The 25,569-nt window shown below is 46.4% G+C and overlaps 1 protein-coding gene across 1 annotated transcript in view; it reads left to right on the forward strand.

The window, feature by feature from the left end:
• Nucleotides 1-25,569, forward strand: part of LOC127316202 (ABC transporter C family member 10-like) — a 186,060-nt gene that overhangs the window by 76,566 nt on the left and 83,925 nt on the right. Inside the window, exon 6 of the mRNA XM_071823428.1 lies at nt 24,296-24,327. Within this exon, the coding sequence (XP_071679529.1) occupies nt 24,296-24,327 (32 nt within the window). The remainder of the gene's footprint in view (nt 1-24,295; nt 24,328-25,569) is intronic.

Below are 25,569 nucleotides of genomic sequence, written 5' to 3' on the forward strand. Positions count from 1 at the left end.
AGGAATTCCTAGATCTCTTTAGTACCTAGTTTTATTTAAGATCTCGGGATGAGATTTTTTGTAAGGGGGAAGGGTTTGTAACATCCCAAATTTCAAATCAATGAAGAAGAAGATTTTCAATTACTCAAAATTTAGAACCAACAAAAACTTTTATCAACACATGTGCTATACATAGTACTCATGTCTGATTTTTGGTGTGAATGCCAGGATGTTTGTTTGTGTGCTTAGTCTTACCACCCAAAACCCTAACTTAATCCTTTGAAGATCACAAAGCAAATCAAAGAGGAAGGAAAGAAAGAAAATGGAAAAAAATAACAAAACCCTCACATATGGTTTAGGCCATTTTTGAAAATCTTCAACCTAGACCATTTTGGCTTGCACCATTGGTTGGAGAATGTTACTAAACACTTATAAACACTTTTTGAATCAAAGAAACTCAAATCAAATCAAATTTGAAATCAAATTGTGCTCACATGCACTAATGGTCAAATCTGCCAATTTTAACCTGATGCCTACTTTGAGCCTCTGTATTAAGAGATTTTCAAACCAAACAAATCCAACTCTTTGTACCTCATCCAAGACCATATCAAGGTGAACAACTTTGGTAAAGCACACCCCTGCAAATTCTTGCTAGATCCGAAGTTATGCTCAAGGAAAGTTGGAACTTTTTAACAGATTCTAGTTAGTGTCAAATTTCAAATTTCACAAATCAATTTAATTTTTAACACCACCAACACAATTGTGCGTCCTTGATCACATGAATCAACTCCAACAAATTTCATTCAAAATTTTGCAAATTTAGTTCATGCGGCCATTTTGACAAACACATGGTGAGCAAAATCAAACCAAATCCAAAATCACTATTCCAGATAGTGTTTGGCCCAATTTCTGAAACCAACTTGTTCAAACATTGTCCCCTGGTCCCCTCCAACACTTTTCCCTAGCTTGAACCCCTAGAAGATGGCTAGACATGGCCATGCCATTGCCATGCCGCCCACCTCTGACATACAACATGCTATCTCTCACTCCCTTCCTCTCCAACCCTGCGAACCTTGTCTCCTAGCTTCACATTGCACCACTGGACCAACCTATACTAGCCACGGTTGGAGAAACGCAGCACATCGATGGGAATAGGTCGTGCCCACGATGTCCTGGACATGCCGATGCTGGCGTGGGCGCCGCCCACCGGCACACCACGGGCACGCGTCGCCTCGACGCTGCAGACCTTCCCCGGACCCCCTGTCAACACCCGGATTTTTAAGTCCGAATGCCTATTATGTCATGCATCGCAATCCCAGGAATATTGTTGTTGCGAGGCATAATAGTTAAGTATCACAGTCATCATTCATTACAAACCATAATGTCTTACACATTGGAATCACATGATCCATATTACACAAATAGTTGATCTATCGATCAATGAACAAACATCAGTTCATAGCGGAAGCGTAAGATACAAGGACTCTCTAGTCCACAGGCCAATGCTTGACGTCGGAAGACTCCTAGTTGTCGTAGGCGTCCTGCTGATCATCTCCTTGTTCATCTTCATACTCTGGCCATTTGAATAGCCAGGGACAAAGCCGTGAGTACTTCAAGTACTCGCAAACTAATACTAATGTAAGTGCTAAACATTTCTAGTATGGTTTGCTAAGCTCTAGTTTATTTGCATAAAGCCAATTTTAGTTCACAAGTATTTGAGAAAAAGCCTATTCATGTGCTAACTAACTCAAGTGGGAACATTAGTGTCATTCCCACCATTCAAGTGGTGATTCCAATTCACCACAAGTCATTTCACCATCTTACTTCAACATCATTTTCAAGAATTCGACATCGCAAACTGTATGGCCTTTCCAACCGTCCGTAACCGTGGACGCGGCTATTCGAATAGATTGACACTCTGCAGAGGTTGCACACTTGTGCCACAACATTTGATTTCATCCGTCGGGATTACCCCGAATCATCATAACACAGTACGCGGATCATCAACCATAACTTTTCACTTATAAATCCTAAGACCAACTGTCAACCTGGGAACTGCACAGGGCTTGGCCGTACAATTCACCTCAATTCACATCATTTCTCAACAACGGAGGCATCCTCAAGCGTAACCCCTATGACGTGTGTTCAGAGGGAACTCATACTAAGATACATAAACTTCCAGTTAAGCCCTACCCATAATCAGGTATTGTGGGGGTACTCAATATTGGAAAGGTATCGCATTCAAACCAATATCAGTTTTGTCAAAAATCACCATCTTCTCTTGGTCATATTAACCTTCAAAAATCATTCAATGGAATGCTTTATCATTCCAAGGTTTCAAACTTCATTTCAATTCACATTGTTCCCATCTAGAGTAGTCAAGTTTTATTTCATTAGCACTAGCTCTAATTCATGAAGGGTGCTATCTTGCTTGGCTTGATGGAGGCTAACTTTACTACTCTAGTAAACTTCCTTACTTTGACTAAAGTTAACTATAAAAGTAACTCTTTGAATAAATAAGTAAAAACTTGTAAGGTATAAATTTGGGGATAGGCTTATGTAGAAAAGATAAGATTCATGGTGCCTGGCCCCCAAAGGGCTTTGCACTTTGCAAGAATATTAGCTTGCCTTGGTAGTTCTCAAAATTCTCCTCCTCCTCCTCCTCTTGGTAGCAACCTTCTTCCTCCGGGTATTCTCCGGTGCTAGCGTCTAAATTTAAATACGAGTATAATCACTCAACTAATTCAATGGCTATTCCATACATCACATATAATCACAACAAACTATTCTAGGCACACAATTAATCTAATTTGGGTGCATTGGTTGTGTTGCTTGAGGAGAAAAAATTATCTTTTATTTAATATGTAAATGATAGTTTCCATAGGGTTCTTGAGAAATAATTTCCTCTCATTGACATCTTCTTAAGATTTAATTCTCAAACAATCATACATGAACTTATATTGACCTAAGTCAAACATTCATCATCATTATTTGAGAAAATGATTTAAATGAGGTAGACCACCTCATACCATTTAATAATGCTACAAATGATTTAAACCTCCAAGTAATTCATATAAGTGAGTTTGGCCAGGGGTCCAAACATCACATGAATTCATTTGAGACAAGATCTAAATGAAGTATAATACTTCATATGATTTGCATAATAGTTTTGGACAATATCACTTACATAAACTAGCCATATTGTCCATTAGTTAAACTAGGGCATGATCATGCAAAGTGACCACACCATTTTCTTGCATAAACAATTAGTGTAAGTCAAATGTGAGCTATTGGAGTTGGAATTAACTTAATATCTATTTTGGTTGATTTTTAATAATTATTTGAATAGGGAAAAGTCCCTGCCTTCTTCTTTTTATTAGATTAATTCTACAGCTAATCTTGACATGGGACTAGTGGCATTGTGTAGATCTTTTTCATAGCTTTCCAACCATATAAAATTTGTTGAATTTGGCCAAGCCAAACTGATTCTATGGATTTTCAAAGTTGGAAGCAGTTTTGAATTTGATTTAAATTAATTAAACAGGTTTTGAATTAAAAGGGCCGGCGGGAAAGCTAGGTGGGCCGAAACGGTTTGAAACAGAGGAAAACGGCCCAGCAACGCATCCAGTGCGCTTGGGCCGCCTGACAGCGTGGGGTCCACGCGTCAGTGGCTGTTAAAACCCGTAGCGGTACGTTTTAAAGGGAGGCATTGGATTAGAAGTGAATCGGACGGTCGAGGTTCATCGTCTTCTCCGACGAGAACCCGACGCTCTGGCGGCAGACCTAGGGGGTCGGAGGGCTAACCATGGCTCCAGCAAGGGTTGGCAATGTGCTCGAGGTAGATGTGGACGACGGCGATGCTCCTGGTACCGGCGGCAGCTCCAGGGGCGGCTCCAATCGATGGCGGCGAGATGAGGTACTAGCGGGCTCCGGCGGCTAAATTCGTGAGCTACGGTGGTGAATCGAGAAGGTGGAGTGGTCGAAGAGATCGAGGGGAGAGTGGTGATGCTGCTGGTGTGCTTGGTTTGGTCCGGGGAGCTCTCTATTTATAGAGGCGCAAGGGTGCTGCGGGGCAATGAAGAAGTCGACCATGGCGCGGCGGTTCTGGCGAGCTAGTGAGCTAGGCAAGGGCGCGGGACTGTTCTGCGTATCCAGGCGATGCGTTTGGCGGCGACAGCGCGGTCGGGCGGCGTCTGGTTTGGTCGCATTGCTTCCATGTCGGGCGCGTCTGCGGCAGATCAGGGTCTCCTTCTCCGGCGGCGGTGGGCACGGGTTGGCTTGGCGAGCGTGTCTGGCGCGTCTGCGGTGGCACGGCGGTGCTCAACGGCTAGCAAACGGGGCCAGGGCGAGCGCGAGTGCTTGCAACGGCGCGTGTCCAGTGCTTGCCCACGTGCGACGCGAGCGGCATCCAGGGGCGACTAGGGCACGCGATCTCCGGCGAGTCTACAGCGTCTACGGTGAGGTGGTCGGTGCTAGCAGAGGTAGAGAAGCACGGTGGCGACGTTGGACACCAGGGCCAGGGCTGAGAGTGAAGGAGGAGAGGGGGAGGTTGTCGGGGTGGCGACATGGCCGGCATGGCCATGTCCTAGCCTTGCTCCTCCTCTCTCCTAGGGTTACTATGCCTCATTTAGAGTTAGAGGGGACCAGGGGACCATTTAGTGTAGCTTGGGGTAGATTAGGATGGTGGTAGATCACTATTTCAAATAGTGTCAAATAGTTCCATAGTTGTAATTTGTGAATTTTGTCCAAATTTGATTCAATTCAAATGGTTGCAAGTTTTGAAGTGTGTGTGTTTGATTGAGTTAGAAAAGATCAGAGATGATGAGAGGTGGTGGTGGAATTGTTGAATTCAAAGAATTGCAAAAATTGACAAGTGTGAGATTGTTCCATTTGATAAAATGTTGCAACTTTGGATGAGCATAGCTATTGATCTAGAAAGAATTTGGCATGGTGATCTTTACAAAAAGTGTTCACCTTGATGTTGTCTTGGATGAGGTGCAAAGAGTTAGCAAGGTTTAGTTTGAAAAATTTGAATTGCAGGGGCTCAAAGTAGTGATCAGACTATGATTGGCAGATTTGACCATTATCATATGTGAGCCAAATTTGTATATGAAAATCATTTGATTTGTGATTCTTTGATTCCAAAAGTTGTAATAAGTGTTTAATAACATTATTCAACTAATGGTGAAGACCAAATTGGTCTAGGGTCAAAATTTAGAAAAATGGCATAGGACCATATGTGATGGTTTTAGGGTTTTTCTTTTATTTGATTTCTTTCTCTTTTTGATTTATTTGGTTGGTGATCTTCTCATGATCACTTTAGGGTTTTAGGGTATAGCATATACACATAATAACAATCATCATGGCATATCACTCAAATGCACAAGTCCTATGCAGGGCACTATATGCAATTTAAAAAGTTTTTGTTTGTTTGAAATTTTGCTATTCTGGAATTCCTCTAACTTTCTTTTTATTGAAATTTGGGATGTTACAAACCCTTCCCCCTTACAAAAAAACTCGTCCCGAGATCGAAAAGAAAGTTAGGTACTAAAGAGATCTGGGTACTCCTTCTTCATGAAGTCTTCGCGTTCCCAAGTGGCTTCATCTTCAGTATGATTGCTCCATTGTATCTTCAGAAACTTGATACTTCGGGTGCGGGTGGTTCGGTAAGCTTCCTCCAGGATGCGAATCGGCACTTCGCGGTAAGTCAGGTCCTTGTTGATATCCACCGATCGGTGATCGATGTTCTTGAACACTTCGGTCTTCTCAGGGACTTCAAGGCACTTCCGGAGGAGTGAGATATGAAACACGTCGTGCACAGCCGACATCTCTTCAGGCAACTCCAGTTGATAAGATACTTCACCTCGGCGGCTCAGAACTTTGAAGGGTCCGACATATCGGGGTGCGAGCTTTCCTTTCAGTTGAAACCTCTGCATTCCTTTCAAGGGGGATACTTTAAGATAGACGAAGTCTCCGATCTCGAAGGTCATCTCCCGACGTCTCTTGTCGGCGTAGCTCTTATGCCTTGATTGCGCAGTCTTGAGGTACTCGCGAATCTTGTGCACTTTCTCTTCGGCTTCACGAAGAACATCTGGGCCAAAAACTTGGCTTTCTCCAACTTCCGACCAGTTCAGGGGGGTACGGCATTTCCTTCCGTACAAGGCTTCAAAGGGGGCCATCTGCAGGCTAGCTTGATAGCTGTTGTTGTAAGAGAATTCTGCGTAAGGTAAGCAGTCTTCCCACTTGGATCCATATTCCAGTACACATGCTCTCAGCATGTCCTCCAGTATCTGGTTGACTCTCTTAGTCTGTCCGTCGGTCTGAGGGTGATAGGCGGTGCTGAAATTCAGACGGGTTCCTAGTCCTTCATGTACTTTCTGCCAGAATCTCGAGGTGAATTGTGATCCTCTATCTAACACTATCGACTTCGGGGTTCCGTGCAGGGCGACTATTCTGGAGATGTACAATTCAGCTAACTTTGGGCCTTGGTAGGTGGTCTTGACGGCGATGAAATGGGCGACTTTGGTCAATCTATCGACAACTACCCATATTGAATCATTGCCTTTGCTGGATTTGGGCAGTCCGGTGATAAAGTCCATTCCTACGGAGTCCCACTTCCATTCTGGAATCTGTAGGGGTTGCAACAGTCCCGCGGGTCGTTGATGTTCCACCTTGACTCTCTGACAGATGTCGCACTTGGCGATGTAGCTTCTGATCTCTCTCTTCATTCCATGCCACCAGAATTGCTCCTTCAGGTCCTGATACATCTTGGTACCTCCGGGGTGGATTGAATAAAGGGTGTCATGGGCTTCTTGCAGGATGACTTGCTTCAAGTCTGAGTCCGATGGTACGCAGAGACATTCTTTGTACCAAAGAACTCCGGCTTCGTCAATGGTGAATCCCGGGGCTTTTCCTGCGGCTATCTGTTTCTTGATTCCGTCGATGCTAGCGTTGTCCTTCTGGGCTTCCTTGATCTGGCTAACCAAGGTGGGTTGCAGTTCTATGCTGGCTAGGAATCCTTCACTAACAAGTTCAAGTCTGAACTGTTCAAACTCTTGGTAGAGGCTGGGCTGTTCGGTTGCGAGCATGGAGTTCAACTGACACGGCAGACAACTCAAAGCATCCGCTACCACATTGGCCTTGCCGGGGTGGTAGTGAATCTCCATGTCGTAATCCTTGATCAATTCGATCCATCGGCATTGTCTCATGTTCAGCTCCTTCTGGGTGAAGATATATTTCAGGCTCTTGTGATCGGAGTAGATCTCGCATCGATTACCCATGAGGTAATGACGCCAAACTTTCAAGGCTAGGACCACGGCTGCAAGCTCGAGGTCATGGGTTGGGTAGTTATGTTCATGTTGTTTTAGTTGTCTTGAAAGGTAGGATACAACCTTGCCTTCTTGCATAAGTACACATCCAAGACCAACCTTGGAGGCATCGCAATATACGTCAAAGGGCTTGGTGATGTCTGGCATGATCAGGATTGGGGCTGTTGTCAGTCTACTATTGAGCTGTTGAAAGCTCTCTTCACATTTGTCGGTCCACTCGAACTTCTTGTCCTTCTTCAGCAGTTGGGTCATTGGTCGAGCTATGCTCGAAAAGCCTTCTACAAATCTGCAGTAATATCCGGCTAATCCAAGAAAAGCGCGGACCTCGGTTTGGGTGGTTGGGGCTTGCCATTCCATAACGGTTTTGATCTTGGCGGGATCTACGGAAATTCCTCCTGCAGACAAGATATGTCCCAGGAATCCAACTTCTTCCAACCAAAACTCACACTTGCTGAACTTGGCATACAACTGGTGGTGTCTAAGGGTTTCTAGGACAGTCTCCAAATGCTGTTCATGTTCCTCTTCGGACTTGGAGTATACGAGAATGTCATCGATGAAGACAACGACAAATTTGTCCAAAAAGTTCATGAAGATTGTATTCATGAGATTCATGAAATAAGCGGGGGCATTGGTCAGTCCAAACGACATGACGTTGTACTCATACAACCCATATCTGGTGGTAAAGGCAGTTTTTGGAATGTCGGTGGCTCGGATCTTCAGCTGATGATACCCAGTTCTAAGGTCGATCTTGGAGAAAACTTTGGCTCCGGTTAGTTGATCAAACAAGTCTTCTATCTTGGGTAGGGGGTATTTGTTTTTGATGGTGACATCGTTAAGCTTACGATAGTCCATACATAAACGATTTGCACCATCCTTCTTGTCCACAAACAAAACTGGGGATCTCCAGGGGGATGCACTAGGTCTAATCAGACCTTTGGCTAACATATCATCTATCTGTTTCTTCAGCTCCACAAGCTCTGTTGCGTTCATGCTGTAGGCTCTCTGGGCTATAGGTCCAGTTCCGGGGATTAACTCGATGATGAACTCGATATCCCGATCCGGGGGCATACCGGGTAGATCATCCGGAAACACATCAGGGTAGCGACAAACGACCCTGATTTGATCCAGAGTTGGCTTGGATACACTTTGGTTGCAGGTGAATTTTCTGGGTAGCCTTTCAGAGAGATGTTCTACTATGATACCGGTGCTGCTAGTCATGGTTATGGCTTTCTTGACACAGTCTATCAATCCATTGTGTTTTGACATCCAGTCCATTCCTAGGACGACTTCCAAACCTTTGGTTCCTAGAATGATTAGATTGGCATAGAAATCTACATCATGGATTTTGATGGGTACATTTTTGCAAAATTTTCTGGCTTTGGTGGTTGATCTGGGGATTTGAACTATCATAACATGCTTCAAACTGAGGGGTTGAATTTTACTTGTTGATGCAAAGTCTTCCGTGACAAAAGAATGAGATGCTCCGGAATCAAACAATACTCTGGCAGGAATGTGGTTGACAGAAAACATACCCAGTACAACATCTGGTGCTTCCTGGGCTTCTTCGGCATTCATGTGGTAGAGACGGCCGTTGTGGTTATTGGGGTTGTTGGGGGCGAACTTCTTGCCGGTGGAGACACGGCGTTGCTGCTGAGCGGGTGCAGCGGTGTTGCCGGCGAGCTTGGCGAGCCTCTTGGGACACTCGTTGGAGTAGTGCCCCACTACACCACACTCATAACAAGTGATGGTGGCCTTGTCCTTGGTCGCAACGGGGATGGCGTTGCTTCCTGTTCTGGGAGCGGTGTTGGTATTGTTGTTGTTGTTGTTGGGGGCTCTGGGCGGAGCGCGGTTGTAGTAGTTGTTGTTGTTGTAGCCTCCTGGCTTGGAGTTTCCTCCACTCCGGTTCTGGTAACCGGGGCGCGAGTTCTGTATCGGGGGTTTGTTGTTTCTCGGAGTGAAACCTCCGCTTGAGCTAGGGCGATACTTCTGGGCATGGCTAGACCCACTCTGGTTCATCATGCGGCGCTTGTGGTTCTCATTGGCTTGGTTCAGTTTGCCCTCCATCTGGATGGCGGAGTCGACAAGGGCTTCAAGGTCGGTGAAGAGGATGTTGACGAGGACAGTCTGTATCTCATCGTGCAGTCCGTTCAGGAACCTCTCCTTCCTCTTCTCAACGGTGTCGGTCTCGTCGGGGGCGTACCTTGACAGTGTAAGAAACTTGTCGCGGTATTCTACCACCGTCATGCGACCTTGCTTCAGTTCACGGAACTCATCCCTCATCTTTTTGATAAGACCCGGGGGTACATGGTACTTGCTGAACTTTAGCTTGAAATCCTCCCAAGTCATGAGCTGACCTCCGTTCATGGCACGGGTGCTTGTCCACCAAGCGCGGGCTGGTCCGGCGAGATAGTGGGTTGCAAACAAGACCTTCTCGTTGGCTTCCACTCCGGCTACTTCCAAGTTGTTTTCCATAGTCTGGAGCCAGTTGTCGGCGTCGAGGGGTTCCTCCGTCTTGCTAAACACCGGAGGGTTGGTGTTCTGAAAGTTCTTGAGCTTAGATCCGGGGTGGTCATGATTTTCAGGGCCTTGATTGGCGATGTTTTGCAGGGTTGTGATGTTGGATTGGCGTTCAGCTCTTTCTGTCTCCCTGTCGGCAAGCAGGGTTTGCAGCAGTTGCATCATCGCGTCATTGGTGCGATTGGGAGGGGCCATCTGAAGATAGAGAAGATCATAAGATAAGAGGGAAATTTCTATGGTTTATTTTGAGTAAGTTTGAAAACATTTGAAACTTGTAAGATTTTCATGACAAACATAACATTCATTCATTCATCACATAGTACAAACTAACACACTCATACTCCAATGGTTTTAAGAACCATTCTCATGCTACGATACAAGGGACGGGATACAACTCACACCTACATAAGTTAAACTAGTGCAGCTACTCCTCATCCTCAACGTCGATAGGGATGTAGTCGTCAGGTCCTGCCTCCAGGAACTCGTAGTCCTCCTCCTCGGTGAACTCGTCCTCCTCAAAGTCGTCGTCGTCGCTCAGGAAGACTCCTCCTCCCTGAAGGTCGATACCTCCGTCTGTCGAGGGTACTCCTCGCCAATGCCCTCCGATAGGGGCTTAGGGTTGATGGAATCTTGCAAGCTGACGCGAGACATCGGTTCACAGACAAGCGGGGAGAGCAATTTACCCAGGTTCGGGGCCCTCGATGAGGTAAAACCCTTACGTCCTGCATGTCTGTTCTTGATTATGATGACAATGGGTTACATTGGGGTGCCGAATAGTTCGGCTGAGATCTCGGCGAGATTGCTATTGCTAGGGTTACCTAGCTCTAAGCTTTTGCTGGCTATGATCGCTAAGATTGTTCGTGTCCCTCGGGAGCCCCTCTCCTGGCCTTTATATAGGAGGCCAGGTCTCAAGGGTCCTAACCGAGTACGACTAGGTTTACAGTACTTTTAGATCTAATCTTTCCTTCTTGGCTGCTTCCTTGTCTTGCCCGCCAAGGTTTCCTCCGGTGCGCTGTCCAGGTGGCCCATCTAGCCTTCGGGTGTCTTCATGGGCCTCCAATTAGTCAATACAGGATAGGGCAATGTTGGTTACTCGAAGGGTAGTGCCCACGTCAGTAGCCCCCGAGTGTCTAGCCGAAGATATTTCGGGTAGATACTAATGCATGTCTTCTCCTGATGTTCTTTTCCTTCATTTTATCGGGTGCGCGTCAGCGCTCCTGATGGGAGTAGCCCCCGAGTCTAGGTACGGATGCTTGTAATCCGTGCGTAGACTCAAGTTGTACTACTCGAATATTCTCCTCTGCCGAAGTTTTTCGCAGGTCTTCATAGGTCAATCGATATATTTTCTTTATGCAAAGGATAGTGAGTAACGTGCCCAACTGTTGTTGGTTAACTGCCGATGGCAAAACAACGTTACCCTACACAGAATCAAGTCCCCGGGCATGATCCTGGAGTGCAAAAAACTTCTATCGGGTGTGCATCACGCGCTCCCGATGGGAGTGTAGCCCCCGAGCATCTGGGTGCAAGCGCTTGTAACCGAATGCAGACTCAAACCTTCTTCCTTCGACTGCTCACTTTGTCGAGTCTTCATTTTATCGGGTGCGCGTCAGCGCTCCCGATGGGAGTAGCCCCCGAGTCTAGGTACGGATGTCTACATCCGGGCGTAGACTCAAGTCCTTCATCCGATAACTTTTCATTTTTTCCTTCGAATGCTTCTAGGGCTTTTTTTTATGACGTCGCTGTTGACGTGTAACTATTGTGGGTTGATTGACAGGACTTGACCTGACGGGCCCACCCTAGCTCTGCGCGGGCAGTTTTTAGGGTTTGATCATTGCACGCGTGGTGACCGAGGTGCCTCCTCAATTTTCGCACAACGTGGACATAGTGGGCCGCCGGTTCCTCCCCTCCTTCAAGCGCCACGTGCTTACTTAGCTCTTAACTTCTCCTCAAAATCTCCAAAGGGCAAAAAATTCCTAATCTCCTCCACGGTTCCCGCAGCATCTCCTCATTCTTCCCCTTCTTCCTTTCTTCGGCGTTGTCGCGCCGCCACCGCAGCTTTTCCAATCTTCCTCAGATCTCACAATGGTGAAGAAGAAGATTCCTGCCGCCGCCGCCAGCTCCACCAGCGGAGGCGCCGCCGCCAAGTCCTCCTCTTCTCTTCCGAAGGGGAGTGCTCCGAGCGCTCCTCCCCCAGCTCCGGTGCCGCCAGCGCCGTCGAGCTCAATGGTCAAGCCCGGAGACTGGATAGCATCAACCGTCACCAAGCGTGATGAGAAGAGATCCCGAAGCCTAGGATTGATATCTTCCGATGCGGGATACGTGATCCTTCCAGGTGCGATTTCTCGGCCTGATCCCCCTGCTGGCTTTACTGTGATGTTCTTATCTTTCCTTCACCGAGGCCTTTCACTCCCCACTCATGGATTCCTCCTCCATCTCTAGCGAACGTACGAAATCCAACTATGGCAACTTACTCCCAACTCAATCCTCCATGTTGTTGTGTTCATCACCCTTTGCGAGGCGTTTCTGGGTATCGAACCTCATTTCGGGCTGTGGAAAAAGATCTTCTATGTGAAGAGATACAACAGTAGTAATGGGTACTTTGTCACCAGAGGAGTAGGTTTTGTCGCTCGTTCAGAGGTTAATTACTTTAATTTCCCAATGAGAGAGTCCGTGCAAGGATGGAGGCTGAAATGGTTTTACGTCAAGGACTCCCTGTCACCCGAATCTCGGCTTCCATGCTATGCCGATGTTTCCGAAGCCAAACCCAAGAACTCTTGGAAGAACATTCTCTCATCCGATGAGAGAGCATCAGCCGAAGAATTATTTGCCAAATTTCTTCGGATCAAAGAAGCCGAAGGCCAAACTATGATTGGCACAGAGGTGGCAGCGGTATTCTTGAAGCGCCGAGTCCAACCAGTCATGGCCAGAGTTCACCCGATGTGGTTGTACTCAGGTCCAAAGGATGAAACCAGGATTAATGCTGCCGATCTATCGGAAAAGGAGTTGCTTGATGCAGTCCGTCGCCTTACTTCCTTTAACCAGGAAGATTCGATTCCGCTGATTTCTTCTTATACTCCCCTTGATGCTGATCATCCACTATCAAAGGTATTTTTCTTTCTTCACGTCCTTACTATGCCGTTTTTTCTTGGCCGACACAATTACCGTTGTTCTTACTTGTTATTTTCTTCGACAGATCCCCATAGTTTCTGGAAATATGCATGATTCTCCAGATGATACTTCCGAAGGGAGAGGCTCCTCAATCCCCGTAGATTTTCACACTGTCGAGCATACAGGCCTAGAGGATGAATACAATGGTTCGATAGATTTTGAAGTTGCCTACACCGACCTTCCCTCCTCAGCCGATGACGCTGGTGTCGTGGATGGATCAATGCGTAATGACGACGCTGATCATGATACCTTTGTTGATGCAGCTGCAGAGGAGGCCAGGGCTTCACCTATGAAGAGATCAACCAGCGGCTTCGCCGATGAAGATGATCTTTTCGACATGTAAGTAGTTTCTTTTCTGAAGTTATACTTTGCCCTCTTATTTTTCTTACTCTCCTTATAACCATTGTCGACCTTTTACCTTTGCAGTGACAAAGGGTTTATTGAGCCCCCATCTAAAAAAGCCAAACCTGATGCTGCCTCGCCGGTCGTAGTGGCTTCCGAAGCTTCGGCTCCTAAGGCCGCCCCTATGGCTCAAGCATCGACTGCTTCTTCCCTTTCCAAGGGGAAAGGCGTCTCTCCAACTGCTGCCACCGCAACTCCTCCTTCTGTAAGCCTTTTTCTAACTGTGATGCAAATCTCTTGGAGCGTGCTTTGCTTGACAATTTCTAGTAAAATATCCTTCTTTCTTAAGGACTTGCGAGGCGCTATTTCCTCTTTGGAGGCCTTCGTCTCCCAATTCACTTCTCTGGAAGCTGACAAGGCTCGGCTGCAAGAGGAAGTCAAATCTTCCTCCTTGAAGTTGGATGGCGCAGTCAAGATAGCTGCTGAGGCCCGCCAAGAGGTTGACTCTCTGAAGGTGGAACTGGGCAAGCTAAAAGAGAAGCTGAAGGAGGAGGAAGCATCCAGGCTGATGGCTGAAGCTCGGTCAGCCGAAAAGGATGAAGTCCTTCGTCAGTCTTCCTTGGCCTTACTTGGTAATTTTTATACACCTCTGTCGATTGATGTGCTTATGGATTCGATCCGTTTGCCAATGTACTTACCTTTTTTTCTTTCTTTTCCCTGCAGAAGCGGTGAATATCCCTGTTGATGCCCTGGACAGAGTTCCAAACAACTCTCCAGCGAACGCTGTGTCGATGATTCTTGCCTCTCACCAGCTTATGCGGGAGCTTCTTGTAAAGGGGAAGGGTGCCCTGGCGCGGATGCACTCGATGATTTTCCCCAAGATCAAGCAGGAGAAGACCCTGGGGCAGCTGGTCGATACCTTCGCGGTTGACACCAAGGAGGTTATCGAGGTATTCAAGCGTACATCGCGCACTTATGGTGTTGTCCTTGCCTTCCAGCTTATGATGGGTTACGCCTTTAAGGGTGACATTGAAGGGATGACCAAGGAGCTGCCGAAAGAGCAAGACGGGCAGCTTGTTTATTTAAGCGCCTTTAAAGCGTCTGCCCTTACTTGTGCTCGCCAGCTTCTTGAACTGGTTTCATCAAGGAGATCGTCGGCTGGACCCAGTTTATCGACTCAGACCCAAGCCCCTTGATTCTTGTAGCAAACTTATGCTTGAGCTGGTGTGAAACATTGTTCTGCCGCAAAACTTACGCTTGTAATAAACTCCGTGCTAGCAATGTTGTTAGCACACCTTTGTTATGATATTTCTTCTTGTACTTCTCCCGATGGGAGTTATTTCGGATGCTCAGCTGTACCATGTCCATCATCCTTTTGTAACGGTGTTTCCTGCAGGTCTTCCCAGTGCCCTCATTTGTTGATGACTCTTCGGGTGCCCTTCCTGAAAGTGATCGGATCCAGCGTATGAAGGATCAGATTACGCAGATGGAAAAGGACCTGCGCAGCACTTATGCCTTAGCTGCTATTGTCAATAAGAAGAGCGAGATTGCAGCCGACGTGGAATGGTACACTCTTGCTGAGCTGCATAAAGCTACGGAGAGTTTGAACTGTAAGTCTCGTGATTCCTTTGCCCTTTCATCAACAACACCTTGACTGACTCTTTGATTCTTTTGCCAGTCATAGCATTGAACCGTGCAGAAGAGAACAAGCGGATACACGAGCGGGTGCATGCTTTAACCCAACTTTCCTCATCCGAAGAGATTTTCTGGCGGGATCACTCGAAGTCTTCGGCTGTTGCAAAATTTCAGGATTGGGTCCAACAAGTCAATCAATTCTTTGATAAATGCTACAAAGCTATGAGGGTGGTTTGGAAGACAATGTTTCCTTTAAATGTAGTTCCCCCCACGCTTTTAACTTTGATGTCCGAGTTCGGAAACGCCAAGAAGGTTCGGGACTTGGTGCGAGCTCAAGTTTTCGCAGGGGCCAAGTGTACGCTTGCCCTTGTGCTTGCTCGTTATCCCTCAGCATGTTTGCTATCTATCGCCAACACAGCTGGTGATTTTGAGGAACTGTACCCGAAGGTTTTAGTACCCGCCAACATAATTGTCGACAGGCTTGAGGAGGAGTCAAATGCACCTGAAGAAAGGGAAACTCCGCAAGGGTGATGTTAGGGTGTAAAGTTATCTTTGTAAAATGAACTGCATTGGCTAATCCATCCAAATGTTAGGATTGTTAAGCCGAAACTTGTTATTTGGTAGATACATGAATATGTACTTTTACCATGCCGTTGGCAAATTTTTGAAGGAGAAAATCTTAATTGCCCGTTGTATACTGGTTGGTCAGCAAATCATTATGAGTGATCAGCTCGTGTTGCAGGTTTTGCTAAACCTGTTGTATGGGCAACTTTGCTTTCAACCGATTGTAAATTTCGACAGTCACTCCCGAATATTTTGGGTGCAATGATTCTGCCAATGAGCCCGTTGTTCTTTGACATTTCCATAAGTGAAATATCGAACATGGGTTGTTTTATGTTTTCCAAACTCTTGCTTTTTGCGGCACTCGTAGAGGCATCTGAAGCAGAGGGAAGGATTAATGTCCTTGTTTTCTTTGCACCACTCGTAGAGGTTTTTCCCTTGGGGCGCGATCTTCTGCCGCGCGTTACGTTGTATCGTTACTTGTAAGCAAGGTTCACGGTGGCGTGGTCACATATGCTTTAAATTACTGCAATGCTTAATGACATAGGCATCCCAAATGGGCCTGCCGAAGATAGTACCCGGGGTTTACTGAAGGCCCACTACCCGAAGAATAAGAAGATTCGGAAGCCCAAGATAGTATTAAGGAAAGCTAGAGTTGTAATAGAAAGTCTTATTTGTAATCTTGCGGGATGAGTTAGAAACCTTCCCGGAGTTTGTAACTTGTACAGCACGAACCCCTCGGCTCCGCCTCCTATATAAGGGGGAGTCGAGGGACGCAGAAATCATCGAATCATTGTTGACAAACCCTAGTTTTCATAATCGTCGAGTACTTTTCGGCTGAAACCTTCGAGATCTACTTGCCCTCTACTTCCAACTAAACCCTAGTCTACAATCTGTAGGCATTGACAAGTTAATACCTTGTCAATTGGCGCCGTCTGTGGGAACTAGAGGCGTAAGGATCTGATCTCGATGGCACGTTCAAGATCTTCGACATCATCAACTGCAAGCAACGCAATGGATCGAGGTAAACAGATCGCTGCTGGTCCTGTCGATTTTGTTCCTCACCCACCCTCCCGTTTGGATGCATATGCGTATCTGGCGGAGCCTATGGAGATGACGTTCGGAAGATTTCGCTTTCGCGTCGAGAAGGAAGGATCGTATCGTGTCGAAATTCCGATTTCGTCGGGATCGTCGGCGATCGATTCCGATTTTTCAAGCTATACATCGTCAACTGAATCAGGAGAAGAAGAAACTTCGTCGTCACGCTACATCAGCATCAGGGCAAGAGAGAAACTCGCCAAGATCTTCAGCGACATGTCGTTTGAGTCATCTGCGGACTCATATATAAGCGATGGCTCAAGCAGTGTCGACAGTTATGACTTCATCGACAAATCTACTACAGTGGGCAAGGTCTTCACCAATCTCAACGATGGTGTCACCAAACCCAACATAGATCTGAATACAAAATATCATCAGATTTATGCCATTGGAGAGCCAAGCAATGACAAAGAAGAAACATCTGAGGCTTTCGACGATCTGGGAAATCCATACGTCGATCCCTCCGATCTGCGACGAGGCTTGGGCAATAAATACGTCGGACCACAGCCGCGACACAGAGTTCGACTCCCGCAAGCAGCATGGGATAGAGCCGCGAGAGCTATGGACGGCTCAGAACCAATGGCCACCACAGCCACGCCAGAGGAATTACAAGCATATCAATATAGGCTCGCACGAGCTGCAAGAGAATTGGAAAAACAGACAGCTGAGTTAAATAGAAGAAAGGAGGCAGCTTCTGCATCCAGCAGGAGAAGGGCAGAGCTGAGTCGACAATCTAGAACTTCGGGTGATAGCCACAGGGAGGCTCGGAACAGAGCAAGATCAAGGTTACAACACATACCCGAAGCAGAAAGAGAGCACCTGGTCCAAAACCTCGACATGTCCTTTATGTCGATAGACACAAGAGGAAACATCATCCCTAAGACACCAGAGGCTGGGTATATGGCGACACACGCTTTTATCCTCGCATCTAAACCACCTCCAGGAGATCCAAGGGAAACACTGTACAACATGGCGATAGCAGGAGTTGGAGCCATGGGGACGGCGTTTGTATCAACACCTCCCGAAGGAACATCAAGGCAAAATAGTCCACGACCTGCGGCAGCAGCAGCAGCTCCTGAAGGACCAAGTGGAGCAAGAGATACGGCAGCACAAGCAAGGGTCGACAGAGCACGACAAAGCAGAAGAGAACATCGGCAGTCCCCAGAGCTAAACGACGAGGATATGTGTGGTTTGCCGTGCTTCACGAGGAGAGTGCGGAAAACTCGAGTACCTTCGGGATTCAAGTTGCCTGATAATTTCAAAAAATTCAACGGCCTTTAAGATCCAGAAGATTGGCTAGTTGATTATCTCTAGATGGTGAAACTCACAGGAGGAACCAGAGCAACAGCTATGCAAAGCATCCAGGAGCATTTGAGTGGAGCCGCACGGTCTTGGATAAAGAAACTCCCTCCAGGATATATCGACAGTTGGGAAAGCTTCGAGGACGTGTTCGTCAAGAACTTCAGGTCCACGTGCAAAAAACCTGCGTCGTTAGAGGAGTTGAGAGCATGTCGACAAAAGCCAGACGAGCCAATGAGAAAATATATTCAAAGGTGGAACATCATCAAAAACTCGGCAGAAAATATATCTGACGAGAGAGCAATAGATGCGTTTGTCGCAGGAATCAGGCGTGGAGATTTTGTCGAAGACTTGGGGAGGACCAACCCAAAGACAGTATCCGCGTTAATGGAAATAGCAAACAGATGGGCAGATGGAGAAGATGCTATCCACAACAAACGGCACAGGTCGCCAGAGGAAGACCGTGGTCGAAATTATCAACCGAGGCGACGATTTCCTCGGCAGTACCCGAACTATGATGCTCCAGGACAAATTTCGGCAGGCTTTCGGGCAAACACAGGAGGAAACAACAGAGATGATTATCAGAGAAGCAATGAGCAGCGAGGCGATAATAGAGACGATTCTCGAAACAACAGGCAAAATAGCGGGCCTAGGTTCCCGAGGCCTTTCGTGTCTCCTGAGGAGATGATGAATGGGCCTTGTCAAATGCATTTTTTCGTCGACAGCAACGGAAAAAGACAGTCAGGACATCTGCAGAAAGATTGTCGCAATTTCCAGGCAATGTTAAGGTGGGCAGAGCATGCTAACGCTCGAGCAGCACAGAGAAATCCTCGAGAACCCAGGAGCGAGATTCACTTGCCACCTCCTCCCGCGATTACAGAAGACAATCGACATCAGCTCAGAATAGCGGCAGCACCACCACCACCACCTTACGTTGATCCTAACTCCAACGGAGCGGTGTCGATGATTCAGAAGGGAAGGCCATCCAATAGAGCTCAGAAAGTAATCTCGCGACAGGTGTTCATGGCAGAAAAAATGCCTCCACCAACAGTCGAGTATCTTAATTGGTCAGGGCAAGATATTGGCTTCACCATAGCAGATCATCCGCAGCAAGTTCCTCGACCAGGGCAGTCAGCACTTATCCTACCAGCAGTTATTGTGGGATTTGATGTCTCTCGAGTGTTCATAGATGGTGGCAGCAGCTTAAACCTTATGTATGCAGATACATTGAGGAAGATGAACATATCCCTAGCAAACTTGAAGCCAACAGACACGAGGTTCCATGGTATCACACCGGAGAAACCAAGTTATCCATTGGGGAAGATTAATCTCGACGTTCAGTTTGGAACCCGAGAGAATTATAGAATAGAGAAGCTGGAGTTTGAAGTTGTGGATTTTCCGTCGCAGTACCACGCTCTGTTGGGACGACCAGCATATGCCAGATTTATGGCGGTACCACATTATACATACCTATTGTGGAGGATGCCTGGACCTAAGGGATCAATGACAGTCAAAGGAAGCTTCGCCTTAGCCGATAAGTGCGATAAGGATTTTCATCGGATATCAGAAACTTTCGGGATGCAAGCTGAGTATTTGGCGTCAAGGAGTATGACTGACTACGACGTGCTGCCAGACGTTGGAAGGCCAAATAAAGAATCAACTTTCAATACCGAGAAAAATTCTAAGGAGGTGCAGATTCACCCGACAGACCCGAAAAAGACGACGTCCATCGCAAACGACATGGACCTCGCATAGGAAAGCGCGCTCGTCGAGTTCCTCCGTGAGAACTGGAAAATCTTCGCATGGTGTCCAGCTGACATGCCAGGAGTACCCAGGGAACTTGCCGAGCACCACCTAAACTTGGATCCATTAGCAAGACCAATCAAACAACCTTTGCGGCGTTTTTCGGAACCAAACCGCAAGGCTATGCTGTCAGAAATCGATCGACTACGAGAAGCTGGTTTTATCAAGGAGTTGCACACAGAAGCCACATGGGTAGCAAATCCTGTGTTGGTGCCGAAGAAAAACACTAAGGTCCTTCGCATGTGCGTCGACTTTACGTGTCTCAATAAACATTGTCCAAAGGATCACTTTCCCCTCCCGAGGATCGATCAAATTATTGACTCCACGGCTGGATGTGAACGTCTTTCCTTCCTGGACGCATATTCTGGTTACAATCAGATCAGATTGAAAGAAGAAGATGAAGTAAAGACAGCGTTCATCACACCTTATGGCGTGTTTTGCTACAGAACAATTCCCTTTGGCCTGAAAAACGCGGGAGCAACATATCAGAGGATGATGCAGAAGTGTTTGGCGACACAGATCGGGAAAAACGTGCAAGTATACATTGACGATGTCGTCATAACGTCAAAAAAGGGGGCAACGCTGATCGAGGATCTCAAAGAAACCTTTGACAACCTCGACAAATTCTGCCTCAAGCTAAACCCGACGAAGTGTTCTTTTGGCGTCCCAGCAGGAGAACTTCTGGGGTTTCTAGTTTCAGCAAGAGGGATTGAAGCAAATCCCGACAAAATACAAGCTATCGTAACAATGAGGAAGCCAACAAAGTTGAAAGAAATACAGCAGCTAACTGGGCGAGTCGCAGCTTTGAGCAGATTCGTCGCCAGGCTGGGAGAAAAAGTGTTACCATTTTACGCTCTGATAAAGCAAGGGGAGAAATTCCAATGGAACGAAGAGGCCGACAGAGCTTTCGAGGATCTGAAGCGCACAATCTCGACACCACCAATCTTGGTGGAGCCGAAGGAAAAGGAACCTCTCCTGCTGTATATTGCAGCCACGCCCCAAGTGGTTAGCACGGTGCTAGTTGTTGAAAGAGAAGAAGAAGGAAAACTCCATGGAGTGCAAAGGCCAGTATATTTCATCAGTGAAGTTTTATCGCCTTCCAAACAGCGGTACCCGCAGTACCAGAAACTAGCATATGGAGTAATTGCAACGGCAAGGAAGTTGCGCCACTATTTTTCGGCACACCCGATAATAGTAGTCAACGAAGCACCTCTTTCAAATATACTGAACAATCCAGAAGCTACAGGGCGTGTCTCCCTTTGGGGAATAGAACTTTCCCCTCGGGACATCACATATGAAAAAAGAAAGGCAATCAAGTCGCAAGTTCTGCCAGATTTCATTGCAGAGTGGATGGAGCTACAAAACACGGGACCCCCAGATTTGTCGAGAACTTGGACCATGAACTTCGATGGGTCCAAGAGAGTAGAAGGAGCTGGCGCAGGAGTAGTACTTATATCACCTGAAGGCGACAAGTTAAAATATGTCCTTCGGATGACGTTCCCTAACGCATCCAACAATGAAGCAGAATATGAAGCCCTCATACACGGGATGAAGATGGTGAAAGCTTGCGGTGCAACTCGACTAAAAATCTTTGGCGACTCACAATTGGTGGCTCAGCAAGTTATGAACCAATGTGACGCAGTCAATGATAGCATGATGGCATACAAGGAGGTGTACAATGAGCTCGAGAAGCTGTTTGATGGGTGCGAGGTAAATCACATCAGTAGATTGAGCAATGATGAAGCCGACGTTCTCGCAAACATCGGGTCACAGTGCCTCCCAATCCCACCAGGAGTATTTTGGGAAGAAATAGCAGAGAGATCCACGAAGCCGAAAAAGGTGCAGAAAAAAGCAAAGGAAGAAAAAACTTCGGCGCCCCTCAAAGAAACCACGGAGGACGAAGAGGACCAAGAACTTGTGATGATGGTAGAAGTTCCTTGGATGCAAATGTATATATCATATATCCTCAGGAAAGAAATACCCGACGATCCAGTTGAGGCCAGGCGAATTATTCGACGATCCAAAGCTTTCACAGTAATCAAGGGGGAGTTATACAAACGAAGTATCTCAGGCGTCCTGCAAAGGTGTGTCACACCCGAGGAAGGAAGAATAATTCTGAAGGATGTACACGAAGGAATATGTGGCCACCATGCAAGTAGTCGAGCTATTGCAGCCAAGGTTTTTCGGGCAGGATTCTATTGGTTGACAGCAATCGAGGATGCCAAGGAAATAGTACGAACCTGCGACGCGTGTCAAAGATTTGCCGCAAAACCTCACTCTCCAGCGGCAGAATTAACACCAATACCATTGTCGTGGCCCTTTGCCCAATAGGGACTTGATATGGTGGGCAAGTTGCACAAAGCTTAGCCAGGAGGGTATGAGTACTTGCTGGTCGCTGTCGACAAATTCACCAAGTGGGTAGAAGTGAAGCCAATAAATTCACCAGATGCAGCGTCGGCAATAAAGTTTGTGAAAGGCCTCGTTTTTCGGTTTGGGGTGCCTCATAGCATTGTTACAGATAATGGTTCAAACTTCACATCCAAGGAATTCAAGGAATACTGCGCAGAAGTAGGCATTAAATTGCACTTTGCGTCAGTTGGGCACCCGCAAACTAACGGACAAGTCAAGAAAGCCAATGGTATCATCTGCAACGGCCTCAAAAAGCGCCTGCTAGGACCGCTTGAAAAAGCTCGACATACTTGGCCAGAGGAATTGCCAAGTGTTTTGTGGAGCATCCGAACAACACCAAATACGGCGACACAAGAAACTCCGTTTTTTCTCGTCCACGGAGCCGAAGCAGTACTACCAATTGAAATAGAGAATGATTCTCCAAGGGTAACAGAGTATGACGAAGAAACATCACAAAAAGCTCGGGAGGATGATATGGACGCACTCGACGAAGCTCGCGATGAAGTACTTTCACGAGTCACCAAATACCAGCAAGACCTCAAAAACTACCACAGTCGACGGTTAAGACCAAGATCTTTTCAAGTTGGGGATTTGGTCTTGCGGTTAAATCAAAAAAGTACTGAGAAGCTCGAATCACCATGGTTGGGGCCTTACGTTGTCACGGAAGTCATCGACGGAGGCACATACAGGATCAAGGACAAGAAGATAGGGGCTCCCGAGAAAAACCCCTGGAACGTGGCGCAGCTCAGGCGGTTCTACGCCTAGAGCTGAAATATAGTCCTTCTCTGTAAAAATACAATGTACTGAAACGCCCGCGAGTTTTCAGACGCACTCTTTTCCTTTTCGGGGCACCGAGTGGGGCCGGAAAGGTTTTTAATGAGGCGGGCTCGCGGTGCTGTAATATAATAAAGATAGTGGAGATATACTTCTTATTCTTCGACACGCTCGGGGGCTCAACGCCTTCAAGTCTCAAAATACGCACAATATAGACAAACTAGACTTACCGAAATATTTCGCCTTGGTACACTAATACCTCGCCAAATATAAAAATCGGAAGCTAACAATTATAAATATAGTGTACACGTCAAAAATCTTATTGCTTTGGTCCAAGAACCTCGCAACAAAAATATAGAACTTCGACACTAAGATACTCGAGGACTTGCAATCCATCAATGAAAAAACAAAGATGTCTTATTACAACAGAAGGGAAAATCTTCGAAACAGTATAAACTCCAGCCAAAGGCTCGGGGGCTCGGTGGTTAAAAATAGAAAAAATACAGAGTTAACAGCTTTACAATATAGATTGTGTTTACAAATACACAAGAATGTATCAATGATGGAAATACAGCAAGAAGAGGAAAAAGTATTCAAGGGAAACCTAGCACATGGTCTATGGTTATTCGCTTAGTAGAAGGACGAGTACTATGCTCAGCATAGCTTCCCTTCACGAAGAATTCAGAATCCATCCGAAGAAGTTCATCCATCATATCTTCGGCAACAGGAGTAACCAAATCATCAATCTTGCCCATATTTCTCTTTTTCTTTGCCATTTTTGCCAGGCAAGTAGGAACAATTTGATCTATGGGCAATTTTGGATGACAAATCTTTATCATCATCATGGCAAATCTAGCGCCAGCAGAAAGTTGAGCCCGCACAAAGCCATGGATTCGAGGAGCATCTCAAAAAATTTCCATTAAAGCTGGAAGGGTCTCTGGCATCTTGTTCCGAGGGAACATGGTCCCATAAACTAAGAATAAAGTTTTCGTACAGAAGTCAAGGAAGTCACGGACCTGAGCCGCGTGATCTTGAAATCTAACGATTTGGCGAGTACACTCAGGAGTAACCCAAAAGTTAGATCCATGTTGCGCAGCCAGTCTCAGCAAAACAGCGGTTCGAGCTTCAACACGTTGGTCTTCGGCAGCAGTATCCAGAAACGAGCCTGGCACAGCAAACAAAATATCAAGGAACGAATAAAAAAGAACAACATCCAATACGGTCATGAGAAGGAAACATACCTGTCATATCCAAACTGGCGTCAGTCATTAGCTGAAGCATATAATTCTCGCGAGAAGAAGTTTCAGCAGCCTCAGCAATAGCAGCATCCTTCGCAGCGATGGCCTCCTTTGCCTGTTGAAGAGCAATTTTCTCTCCTTCAGATGCTTTTCGAGATTGTTCCATCATTGCCAGAGTTTGTTTCTTCATGGATTGAAGTTGTTGTCGAAGTTCTTGCAAATCTTCTGACAAATGTTTGCTTGAAGAATCTTCGAGGGGATTATCATCGACTAGTATTTTCTTCGAGAAGGAAGAAGCAGGTGAAGCATCGGCAGAGCAAGGGTTGGTCGAATAATTATCAAATATTAACTGGAAAAGAAAGTCCCAGGATCAATGATAGTACCAAGAGGAATTTCATTGATTTCTAGAAAGTTTACACGGACATTACAAAAGAAGTTCTCCAAAGGGACTAACAGGATAATTGTTGCCAAGGCTAAAATGGCGACAATAGCAAAAGAAATAGAGAAAGCAAAGGAAGGAAAAAAGCAAAGGCATTCAACTAGACCTCCGGCCTTGATGAGCTAGGAGTTGCAGATGGTTTGATCCCGAGATAGGCCAAGATTTTCTTCGTGTTGGGCTTGGCTGCCTTGATCAACGACCGCCATTTTGTTTGCTCTATCTGCTCGGTGTCGCCAACCTTCATTCAGTCAACAGTTTGTTGGCTGTCAGCGACCAAGGCAATAGTGTTCTCGACAGCAACCTTCATGTTCTCTTGGCGCATCTTCAGTCCAAGATCCTCCGGTGGATTGAAGTCCTTGGCAAGGGCAAGGAAAGTCTTAGGCTCCTCTTTCTTCGGGAAGAAGTAGGGGAACAACTTCGACAATCCTGCGTCAGCATTCACCACGCCTTCGCGAATTTCTTGGCCATGAAACTCCAGATAAGACAGTGTGTCAAGCAGAGGATCATTGGTGGGATTCTCAAGGTCAAAATGTTGGCTTGTTTGACCTGCCATAGAAAATATATGTTAGTTGACAGCAAGTAAAAACAAAAGAAAGCAAGTCTTAAGAAAAATAGAAGGGATCAACAAAGTTACCGAGGAAGCGACGATTTTGCGTGTTCAAGCGCTAGAGGATTCCTTTTCACGAGTGTCCTGTGCGGCTTTGTGCTCGTTTAAAGCAGCTTCAGCATCCTCAAGTTTCTTCTGCAGTTCTTCGACACTAGCAGCTTTTGCTTTGGCCTCATCAGCCTCTGCTTTGGCTTGGCTAGCATCAAGTTCGGTTTTCTTGCGAGCCGTTTCACTTTGCTCCAATTTCTGAGCAAGAGTGTCGGCAAGCCTGTTGGCCTCTGCAAGTTTCTCTGTCAAAATAGAAAAGAACAGTCAAAATTGCGACAAAAATAGGAGCAAGAAGATTAGAAACAATGGCAGCAAAAAAGTTGT

This window comes from Lolium perenne, chromosome 7, assembly GCF_019359855.2.
Source record: "Lolium perenne isolate Kyuss_39 chromosome 7, Kyuss_2.0, whole genome shotgun sequence".
Taxonomy (NCBI): domain Eukaryota; kingdom Viridiplantae; phylum Streptophyta; class Magnoliopsida; order Poales; family Poaceae; genus Lolium; species Lolium perenne.